The 12,047-nt window shown below is 40.5% G+C and overlaps 2 protein-coding genes across 2 annotated transcripts; one reads left to right on the top strand and one right to left on the bottom strand.

The window, feature by feature from the left end:
* Positions 1-955: 955 nt before the first annotated feature.
* zbtb21 (zinc finger and BTB domain containing 21) lies at positions 956-8,540 on the top strand. Its single transcript, XM_044041970.1, has 2 exons — positions 956-1,071; positions 2,954-8,540. Exon 2 carries the CDS (start codon positions 2,956-2,958, stop codon positions 6,007-6,009), a length of 3,054 nt encoding a protein of 1,017 aa, XP_043897905.1. The 5' UTR covers positions 956-1,071; positions 2,954-2,955; the 3' UTR covers positions 6,010-8,540.
* A 661-nt stretch (positions 8,541-9,201) lies between these two features.
* Positions 9,202-11,917, bottom strand: atg101 (autophagy related 101). Its single transcript, XM_044041974.1, has 2 exons — positions 11,417-11,917; positions 9,202-10,621 (listed from the first exon to the last, which is right to left on the bottom strand). The coding sequence occupies exons 1-2, from the start codon at positions 11,666-11,668 to the stop codon at positions 10,217-10,219; spliced, it is 657 nt and encodes a 218-aa protein (XP_043897909.1). The 5' UTR covers positions 11,669-11,917; the 3' UTR covers positions 9,202-10,216.
* Between the last annotated feature and the right edge of the window lie 130 nt (positions 11,918-12,047).

Genomic DNA, 12,047 nt, shown 5'->3' with positions numbered 1-12,047 from the left:
GCAGGAAATACCGCAGATCATATTCAATAATTGATCATTCAATGATTGTACGCATATTTTTACACTCAGTGAATGCAGTGATTAGTGTTATATGTAGCACCTTTTATGGTAATGAGATGTGAAAATGTGCTTGATTAACCTTCCTGTCATGGTGACTTGGCACTGATGCTGATGCACTGGAGCATGTGGACACAGGGAGGGGCAGAGCTACAGGTACAAGTCAACGACTGTCAATAAACATGAAATACAACACCACAAAAACGGAATAGAATACAGAGTATAATTGGAATTCTATAATACAATTGGAACATGTTTTTTTAATCTGGGCACAACCACACCTGACACGTCCATGAGACTGATGCACTGGTAACAACAGTGGCTTTCATAGGCTGTAGGCTCAATAAACATGCCGACAAATCCCCACTGGATGTGAGTAATGATACAAACTAATCTACTGCCATGCTATAGTGACTAGCATTCAGTCATGGACCTAATTAGTTTCATTGGGGTTAAGTGGGCGTGTAGTTACATGCTTATTATATCTGCACCTGGCAGTTTATGCCTACCAAAGATGATTTCTTTATTTTAGGAACTAAAATAGTTAAGGAAAACATTCCAGTCTCTCTAAATATTTATTTTAAACGTGCATTTGACTAATGTAGATGTAATGTGTAAAGTTTAGATTATACTAGTGAGAATAACAAATAATTACAGAATCATGCTCAAGCATTCAGTTAATTTCAAATCGTATGTAACTTTATAGTTAGTTTATTTATTTTACAGTCATAAAAAAACATGACTTCCAAAAACGGAATACGACCTAAAAAAATATGACCTATCCCTTTAAATGAGCCTCAGTATCGACTCTTCCGTTTGCCCCGCCCCTTGCCTCTCGAACAGCCAATCACAACGAGGCGCACGTGACGAGCGTTCTTTGCGATGACCTCATCCCTAGTGTGGGATGACGTCAAATTCAAGATGGATGGAATCACGACCAGTGCGCAGAAATCTACACAACAGTGAATAAAGTGGCGGCTGTGCGGAGGAAAGAGCGCAGCGACGACGGCCACGGTAAGTGTGGACATGTTAGTGTAAGTTAACGCTACACGGAGGCAGCAGGCGGCGGGAAATACAGTTAGACGAAGAAGCGTTTTTTTCTCCTTTTCCTCCCTGACGTAACTCGAAAGGAGGATTGTGTTGCTGGTAAACCTGAGCAGCGACAACCTCACTTACCGCCAGCGACTGCGTCGCGTCAGGCCACCCTGAACCGTTTTAGCAGAGCACATTAAGAACAAAACAAGACCGTAATGAAAATTATTAATTACACACGGGGGGTAACAGCTAATCCACTCCTCCCGCTCGGAAACAGCCTCTCTCTCTTTTCAGTCCGGGATTAATACCGCCGTTCTGGAGACCAATGAAACGTGCTTAACTTTTTTTTTCTTCCATTTGAGTATTGACGGTAAATGGTTTCGCTGTTGATTCTCTCTCGCTCTCTCTCTCTCTCTCTCTCACACACTCACACACACACACGCGCGCGCACTGAGAGAGAGAGGGGGGAGCGAAAGAGAGATAGAGACTGTTTCTCTGAAGTGACAGCGACATTTTCGGACAGAGAAGTTATCTGTCGTAGGAGATGGAGCCAAGTCTGGTGATCTAATGCTGAAACAGTCTCTCTAGACTTCCTCATAGAGAAGTGACGCTGCTGCTGCTCTGTCTGTCTGCTGTTAGTGTTCATTGCAAGTCTGTGCTGGTAGTTAATGAATGAATGAACTTTTAATAACAAGTGACACTGTAGACAGCAATTAGTAACACGCTTCCTGTCACAGTTTTCAAAATAAATACATTGTTTTTCATTTTGAGTTGGTGAACATGCTCTTGCATTCTTAAAGCTTCGAATAGAGGCTTCTATTGCAGAGGTTCTCCTTTTTGTTTTTAAACACCGTAGGAGTTACCTACAGTATAGTATATTGTTTCCAACATGTCTGAGTTACTTTTTAATAATTTGTATAGTTCATCCTTGGCCTGCCAAAGCAATACATTTGATCCACCATTATATATAATTGAGTATATATAGGGTAATACTAATATTGATGCATCCTAAAACTCTTATGATGCAGTTTGCAGTGTATAATGAATCAGCTTGATGATAAATTATTACAATAGATTTTGGTGTTAATAATCCAATAATAGAGAAATATTACAAAGATCAACATATGTTCACAGCTGGATTTGGACTAACTATAGTTTTCATCATCACCTTTAAGAAACATGCACACTGTTTATACCCCAGTTTACATATAAATGTTGTAATAATGCCATTTCATAATGAGTCATCATGAGGTTATTTCTATGTAATATATGATGAAAAATGATTGTGGTTCAAATAAATAAGTGTTTGCTCAGTCCTGTGTGATGTGATCTTAGGGTAATGCACCATGATGTCATTTTCTGACTTCATAGTGATGTCATGATGACATTACCTACCACATGATGATAAATTGTTTTTTCGTTTTCTACATTGCTGTAGCTTGTGCTTATAGCCCTGTAAAAAAGGAAAGGATAAATGTTGATTAGTGTCTCCCCAACCATTGACCCCAATCATTAAAGCATACAACACTGTAGTAGTCACTGTGTGCGAGATACACTTGAAACTAAACTCACTGTCTCATTTTTACTGTATAAAGACTTTTGTTGTAGATGATGAAATGTGTTTGATGTTATTTTAACAAGTCACTAGTTCTTCCTAATGGACAGGAGTCTGAATAAATGCTCTCTTACTTGAATGATTAATAGGTCATTCAAAGAGATTGGTATCTGTGACACATTCAAACATTTGTGTGTGAGAGATAATGTGCCTGTTATTGAGTGTGTCTATTAAAACATGACAAATCTGATCTTTGCATTTATGTTCCTGTAATAAAAGACTAATTAATTTCCCCTTGTCTTTCAGCTATGGAGAGCCTTGTACATTACAGTAACCCCTCCCATGCCCTGTCAGTGTTGGGGCTTCTCAATGAGCAGCGGCTGCGGGGTCAGATGTGTGATGTAGTCCTGGTTGTGGCTGACCAGAGGTATCAGGCTCATAAGAGTGTTCTGGCTGCCAGCAGTGAGTATTTCCAGTCCCTGTTCACACGGGTGGATGCAGAATCACTGAAAGTGGTCAACCTGGACTTCTGTGAACCCGACGCCTTTGAAATAGTTCTGAATTACATTTACTCCTCCTCGCTCTTTGTGGACAAAGGCAGCCTGGCAGCCATTCAAGAACTGGGCTACAGCCTTGGAATCCCTTTCCTTACCAACATAGTGTCTGCAAGGCCACATGCATCATATTGTGTGTCGAGAAAAAGGCTTTCGTTCTCAGAAGGGGATGAGAATGATGTCCAGACAAGGAGTGTCATTGTTTGTCGGGTCCGGAATGACACGACCCATCCCTCTCGCCCAAATTATCAGAGAAAAACACCAGAGAGATCGTTATCTCCTCACTCGACCCCTGTGTCAGCTCACCCACCAGCAGATCACAACTCGCAGGAATCTGTAAGAAACTCTGAATCCATCAGCAGGAAATTATCTGAACAAAGTGAAGCTGCTGACAGGAAGTTCACCTATCCCTACACCTCTATACTAAAAGGGAAATCATCACACATCACATCTCTTCGGCCTCAGCTGACATCCTCAGTGTCATTCAGTGACGCTGAAACGCAGCACATCAGGATGCAATCCGGCACTGACCGTGTTACTAAAGATGAAGAGGAGCAAGAGCAGCGCTATCACACCAAAGTGCCCTTTGAGGGTCAGGCCCGTGAGCCAAGCCAGACCATTGACAGGAGTGGGCCGCTCATAAAAAGCCTACTCCGCAGATCATTATCTATGGACAGCCCCGTTCCCGTCTTCTCTCCCACACTGGAGCTCAAGGACCTGCAAAATCGAGAACAGTCGGTGGTTAAAATGGCATCAAAAGCGTCTGGGCCAGAACCTTCGGCTCAAAATGGCAATCCAAAAAACGCATCTCTGGTTCTCAGGCCACCGTACCCCAGCAGGTATGATGAAGAAACTCAGGTAGAAAGAGTGGTCAGTGTGAAAGCTGAGCCAAGCAGTCCTCTCCCCGACCCAATGGACATTGTCCGAATCACAGTGGGAGATGCTTTGCCTGTCAATCTTAAAGACTTGCAAACAAATTATGACCAAGTTTCCAAGATAGACTTCAATTCTTCGGGAAAAAGAAAGGAAAGACCAGACAACAGAAGGTACCCATTCAAGAAAAACAAATTATATAAAGAACGTACCTTCTCATTTGATGAGAACATGACAGAAACGGTACATCAGAGTGCAAGCAGTGAGTCAAATGAGAACAGTGGGGAGCCGTCTAAGAACAAGATTTTCAAATGCTGGAACTGTTTGAAAGTTTTCAGGTCCAGCGCTGGTCTACATCGTCATGTAAATATGTATCACAATCCTGAAAAGCCGTATGCCTGCGACATCTGCCACAAGCGCTTCCATACCAACTTCAAAGTGTGGACACACTGCCAAACTCAGCATGGTGTTGTACAAAACCCTGCCTCATCCTCCAGTTCCTCCGTGCTAGATGAGAAATTTCAAAAGAAGTTAATAGATATTGTGAGGGAGAGAGAAATAAAGAAAGCTTTGCTTTGGAAGCTGAAGCGGAATAAGCAGAGCTTGCAATCTCCTGTACTCACCAAGAAGAGATTAAGGCCCAGCTATATATGTCCTTACTGTGGGAAAGTATTTGTGTTCCAGTCTCAGTACAGGCAGCATTTAAGGACGCATCCTGCAGAAAAAGCTGAGCAGGACACATCAAGTGAAGGCATCCTCTACCAGGAGCAGGAGGACATCATTCCACAGAAGAATGCAGATACTGGTGTTTACTCTTGTAGACTATGTAATATGAAGCTGTCATCTCTCTTTGAGCAGGGTGATCATGAGAGGGGCTGTCGTCATGCGACTGTGTGTCCTTACTGTGGCCTCAGATTCTCTAGTCCATCTGTCAAGAGGGACCATGAGGCACATTGTAAGTATAAGAAACTGACATGCCTGGAGTGTATGCGGACCTTCAAATCCTCCTTCAGCATATGGCGTCACCAGGTGGAGGTCCATAACCACAACATGATGACTGTTAAGGAGCAGATTCAACTACGGCAACAAGAGAACAATGAAGAGGTGTCTGACATTCTCCAAGAGGAGCATTACAGTGATGAGCCTCTTGTGACTGGAATCTCAAGAGAGAACATCAGTTACAGTGACTCCTCAGGTCCACACATGTATGATTCAGAAGACTCCTCGTCCTATGTGCCTGAGGACCTGAGCATGGGTCACTATGGTAAGCTTGTAGTCAAGGAAGAGCCTTTAGAGGAGGCTGTGAGTGAGCGGGAAAACACAGAGTCTGCCAAAACTGGGTGTGAGGAACCTGGTGTGTGGCCATGCGAGAAATGTGGGAATCTTTTCAGCTCACGTAAAGACCTGGAACGACACCAGGAGCTGCTATGCCACATTAAACCATTCATCTGTCACATCTGCAACAAAGCCTTCAGGACCAACTTCCGCCTTTGGAGCCACTTCCAGTCCCATGTTCACGAGCCTGGAGCCAAAGAGATCGAAAGACACCCTTCACCCCTGACTCCCTCCCCTCCCACGACTCCTCACAACCCTGAGCATTGCTCACCACAGGCCACCGTGCTCAAATCCACCCAGGCGGGCCCAGTCGCCGCAGGGATGGCCGAGGAGTCCAGTAGCCCCGAGCCCTGCAGCTCATCAACAGGCAAAACCAAGAGGCTCGAACCAGAACAGCAACCCAGCAGCCACAGCCCTCTGTCAAGGTCGGACAGTATGGAGAATCCAGGTGGCCCTCAGGAATCAGACACACTCTTTTACCATGCTCCATCATTGTCTGCACTGACATTTAAGAGGCAGTACATGTGTAAACTCTGTCACAGGACCTTCAAGACGGCCTTTAGTCTGTGGAGCCATGAGCAGAGTCACAGCCACATGTAATCATCAGACAGGTTTTAGCAGTTTGTTTCTCCTGAGAATGTAAGCGAAGTGCATTCACCTGAAAAAAGCTCTTTTTCTGAATTAAGAAGGTGGTTTTTCCTAAAAAATAAAGTATGGCTGTGTTTCTGCATGACGTAACTTGTTTTCATTTAGGACAAACTGAACAGGACACAGCAATTGAAGGAGATCTCGAGCAAGAACAGGATGGGAGCCACGGGAAAGACAGCTTAATGGAAGCAAATGTGTCCCGCTTGTCTAGTTTAATCAAGTCTTACTTTCTTTTGTTTGAGACAGTGGAGATTAGGTATTTAAGACATTCACAGACTGTCTGCGTTATTAAGGTACGAGTGAGGCCTTGTTTGTGTTTTGAGTACTTTTCACTCACAAGTTATTGATTGTAGGAAGACAAATCAGACAAAAATCAGAGCAGAAAAATGATCTTGATAATTCAGAAAACTGAGCTTTCTTTATTTCTTTCTTTTCTTTTTTTCAGGTAAACACAATATGCTTCTGTGCATGAGAGACATTACCTGATAGAATAAATACACCTCAGCCTACAAAAGGAAGACTTTGAATGTATAGTTAATATCCGCTTGCCTCCAGTGTCATATATTAAAGTAGCCATGTTCAATAGAGGTGTAAACGTGAATGTGCAATCAATTGCTAGATCCCTTTGTGAGATGAAATGATCATAAATGGTTTATTTTACTTTCTAAACATTTAGCTATTTTAATCCTATTTTGGTTGTTTACTTGTACTAATCTATCGTGGTGTTTTGGGAAATCAGGGTACATAGTTGCACCCCTCGACGGAAGATGGTACAACTGTGTACACTTTTTTTTTTCCCAGCGTGGAAAAAGTTGTTTAAACATTTGGAGGTTGCTGTTGAATTCAATATTAGTGCTTTATTGCTTTCCTGTCAGATCTATCTTTTGATGTGAGTGACATCCCTTAAGATGATATTAGTGGCCTCAACAATGTATTGAATATGCACTTTGTTTTAACAGTTTGACTCTGTTACATGGGGTGACTCAGTCCAAAATGTTTGCTTGGGTTTTCATAACTGAGGTTTTGGCCGGCAGACGTAAAAACAATAGCAAGGCCCAGCAGTTTGTTTTCCTTTCTTCACACTCACACAGCATTCCTTTGAAATGCGGTCTCTTTTATTGGAGCCGCAGACTGATTGACCTTCAGTATAATCTAGCACACGCTGTATGTCAGACTCACCTCAGACACCTCATGCTGTCAGCACTGCATCTCAGTGTGCAGCCGTCATTGATTGCTTACACTCTTCATCCAGCACTTAACAGTTTACTGCATCTTCTTTGTTGCGAGTCTGGTGAGTCATTTTTAGAAGCAAACGAGACGAGTGCAATTATCCATCGTAAGATTTGAGAACATTGTGTATTCCCTCTACAGGTAAATGAAAATTGTGTTTTTAAAGATTGCTGAAAGAAACCATCTGTAAAAGGTGCTCAAACCAACTGACTAGTAAAAATTGGACATGGTGGGTTTGATAAATCACATCATTCTAGTGTTGAGCTGATGTCAGCTTCTACAAATAATTTTGAAGCAAACAAACGTTAAGAAGGCGTTCATAAAAGCATGCTGCAGTATGGTTATGCAGTTTTCAACTTGATCATGGAAGTTAGAATATTCATTTGTGTACATTGGACTTAATTACCGATTCATAAAGATCCACCACCCCCAGCAGCAGCAGCAGTGTTATGTAAATACTCATACACTGACGGATTTGTGCAATGAAACAGGTGGTGATAACCCAGCTTTACAGTGCTTTGGTGGCCTTATGCAAATGTTCAAATACTTATTATTTTACATAAAAGCACAAAAGAGTTTCAGACAACTTATGACTCAGGCATTTAGATTTCGGGTGGTACAGTGAAGAAGATGGAGGCGTGAGAGAAGCTTTTTGTTCTATTCTTTGAATGATGAGAGAATGTTCTTGCTTCCTAAAGGTTTATATCTGAAGATTGTGTTTTGATTGTATTCCAGTTGTTCCACAGTTGTATTCTCGTATACAAGTATATATATATATATTTCTGCTTTGGCTTGACTGATTAGAAGATGTGTCATAAGTTATTATGATTGCTACTACGTGGGTGAAGTTGGTTGCTCCACAAAAAAAGAAAAAAGAAAAATTGTGAGGGATTTTTTTTCCTCTAAATTAGCAACACAAGCTGCATAGTGGTGTAAAATTCATTGGAGAAATCCTGTATCGATAGTGCTCTTAATTTCTTGTGAGAAACTCTTTTTCAAGGTTTCACAGAAATGACTAGAATTGTGTATATGGAAGTGTTTGTATCTTCGATTTTGTACCAATTTTGTTAGTATAAAAAAGGTTTTATCTTTCTAGTATTCCTGTGCTCTCACTGCAATAACAAATACTGTACTATTTGTATCAACATTGGTTGTATTATTGTTGCTTTTGGAGACATGCAGCTGTTTTGTGTTTAGGTTTTTCTACAGTTCTTGTGCTTCATTTCTGTAATAAACAGTAACAATGGAGAATACATCATCTGTGATATATACAAATTATTTTGGTTTGAAGGTAGGGTGTGTAAAATTATTCTTATTTGACAGACATTTAATGCTAAAGTAATTATTCTTTATTTTTGTAAGTGTACAATCATTTGCCTGTATGTATGAATGTTTTTCATTACCCCTGAATGAGCCTTTTATATTTCTATCAGGAACCGGTTCAGCTCTACAGGGGCCACCGTTTTGGACCGCCATGTTTTTGCAGTAGCCTACTATGGAGTAACTGAAGGCTACATGGGTTCTCAAAAAAACTTGAAAGGGAAGAGTGAGGTGAGGGATAATCAGCTGCAATATGCAACTTCACACAACAAAGGTTTTACAAACTATTCCTCTGAACAACATGTAAACATGTTTGTGAGCTGTTTAATAACTCGGTCATCAGGTATAAATTTTAGTCTAGGGCTTCTCCAGTAAACTTTTACTCAAAAATATTAGAAAATAATAAAAATTCTTCACAGGCCACAGTGACATTTTTGAATATGTTCTGTCCATAAACCCTGAGACACTGATTAATGTAAAAACCTAATGTAATGTATGTAAAATCATATCTGAAAAAACATCAAAACAATTGCCAATTACTCTTTGAAACAAGTATAAAGGAGTATGTGTGCAGTATTTACAAGCTTGGAAAAGTAAAGAACAATGTATTTATTTATACATGCCTCCATATACTTCATTAAGGATAAAAATACATTGTATATTATCTTCTCAAATCTCCAAACCTTATCCCTGAACTATTCGTTAGTTTGTGCAGCACATACCAACATCATAGCAGTATTGGTCAATCAGTATTTTTTACAAAATAGCAAAGCAAAGATAAATAAATAACACCCAGTTGTGAGCTTTATCTATGTGACCTGTCAATCAAACTTTGTCTATTTATTCAATTGTGGAGCTAATTATGTGAAAATACACACATCCTCCCGTTAGCAGATGAACCTGAGCCACTGGGATGTTTTTCACACTCAGGGCCACAGTGACAATTACTTGCTGGAAAACCTGGGAGTGAACTTAGGAAGTGCTTGCTTTAATTTGGAAAAAAAGGCAAAATGGAAATCCTGTCCTACCCATGTGTCAGGTCACACTCTCCATGTTAATGTGTGCAGAGAGGAAGTTTACACATGGATGAGGAAACCTGTTTCCAAATCCAAAACTTTTGCAGACACACAAAAAAAATACAGATTTCATCTTTCCTGTGATTGATCTTGTGAGTTAATCTTTACCAGCAATTTTTCTCATCTCAATCGTTAAGATACATGGTTTACAAAGGCAATGTCTAGACTGAAAGATCAATGACTGTTGTTAACTAATTAACATCAGTTACAATAAACATTTATTGTCAAAGATTTACAATAATTTACAGATCTAACATTAACAACATAAAGTTAACTAACATCTGGTGTTGATTCACTACTGTGTTTAAGTTGCATTTCTTAAGGTAACGGAGGGAGGTGAAGACAATTTGGACAGAAATTATTTGCAAAAAAAAAAATCTTTTGAAAAGTTTTATAGTTAGGGTAGAGATGTCACTATGGTGATTACACTGATGCGGAGTAGATGAGCTGATAAACAAAAAGATATCAGGTGTAACTTTAGATATATCTGAGGATAGAATTATCTATATTTGTTTCTCTTTGTTGCAGTGTCCTCACAGAGCCAGGGTGTCTTTAAGCAGCCTCCTCATGGTGGTGCTTACGGAGGTGCCCAGAGAGTCAGTGATCTGGTATGTGATTTTGTGAAGGTATGGCTGGACATCTTTAAGACTGGTGTCAAAAACATTGTCCACTTCAGACTGGGTGGGCATCTTTGGCAAGTATTCGTGGCGATTTATGACCTCAACAATGTTGATCACCTTATCGCCAAGCTTCTCCCCCACTTTCTCCCTACAAATCTGTCTCTCCTGCTCATTGGCCAGGTTGACGACATTGACCTTGATGCTCCACACCTCCCAGGGAATACACTCGTCAGAAAACGGCCAGCGAGACTTCTTCTTCTGATAGAACTCCAGGGAGATTTGCCCCACGCCATCGCTGCCAGAGTTGCTCAGGGCATCCTGTAACCACAGCATATAATAAACAGGTAGACTTTTTTAAGAAACATTGAAAGAGAGCAATCTGCTCATATTTTAGCTTCACTCCATTTGCTTCCTGACACCATTGTTGTATAGTTGTAACATGAGGCTCTAAAGTGAAAGGAGATCTATTTGGTGGGCACATAATCCTCTTTGAAAATCCCTTTTAAAGACACATTTTACCGATTGAAAGAGAAATGTTAAGGTTAAGTCAGAGGTCTCAATCAATTTCATACAGCCTGCCACTTAATATCAAGTTATTTCTCTATGTTTTTGTTTATTAGAAGATACGTTTATATTATCATTCCATATCATAACACACTTTTATTGCTTGGGATGATACCAATAACAATATATAACCAAGTGCAAAGGTAATTTAATCTTTTCTGTGGTGAAATTAACATTATATATATAATATTTATATAGCAGATGTAGATATGATTTGTCTTCAGTGAGCAAAATAAATAAACGTAAACAGATTTGTCGTATATATCGTGCTGATAATATTGTGCATCTCTAGATATTTTTATTGTTATCACTCGTAACCATTGGAGCAGGAGGTCCTATTGTTTTTGTTCAGAATTCTTTTAACTTTTGTCATCGCTGCCATTTTGATGACATCACATATAGGGCAAAGGACAATATGCTTAACAATAAAGGACGAGACGTGGAGTCCAATCACACCTGCTGCTATTAAAAAATAATAATAAACGACTCCATTGTCAGGCCTACCCATGCAGTACAGCTAACAACAGTATGTCACAATTGACTGTTTACCTTGAATTCAGACACAGCCTTCCTGATCACTCTGTCTAGCTCTTCTGAGGAAATCCTGACAAAGGTGAAATCGATGAAGTCACAGTCGATGTCCACTGTTCCCACTGTACCGATGGAGTAGGTGCCTTCTTTTTTGTAGTGAAACTTCCCAGAGCTGCGGTGCAGTAAGATGGTGTGTAGCAGAGACAGCATGGCTTCCTCCACCTGCCTCGCCTCCACTGTTACCTCAAGAACCACCGAGCGACAATTCATTGCGAATTTATTTCCATTTACTTGCGACGACACGGGTACGGTGGTGATGGCTACCGTAATGCAGCTCAGATGTTATTTGTTTACCTCTGGGTGTAGGCGGGGCCTATTATACGCGTCGTATTATCCAACATTAAAGTACTAAATATGCTGTCATAGAAGGAACCCTGACTCTAGATGTAATTTGTGAGCACTGTCCGCAGTGACATGGCAACAATACTCAGCTAGCTTACTGTTTGCTACAAACAAGACAGCAGGATGAGTTGCTCATGACGATGACGACAAATCTACGGAAAGTCGCGTAGGCAAAAAAGTGTTCGTTCTGTACACTTTGCACCAGAAGCAGCAATTAGTTGGATAAATAATATGAAAACGGTTTTGA

Source organism: Solea senegalensis, linkage group LG13 (genome assembly GCF_019176455.1).
Source record: "Solea senegalensis isolate Sse05_10M linkage group LG13, IFAPA_SoseM_1, whole genome shotgun sequence".
NCBI lineage: Eukaryota > Metazoa > Chordata > Actinopteri > Pleuronectiformes > Soleidae > Solea > Solea senegalensis.
The sequence above is the reverse complement of the archived record's forward strand: the minus strand, read 5'-3'. Positions and strand labels throughout refer to the sequence as shown.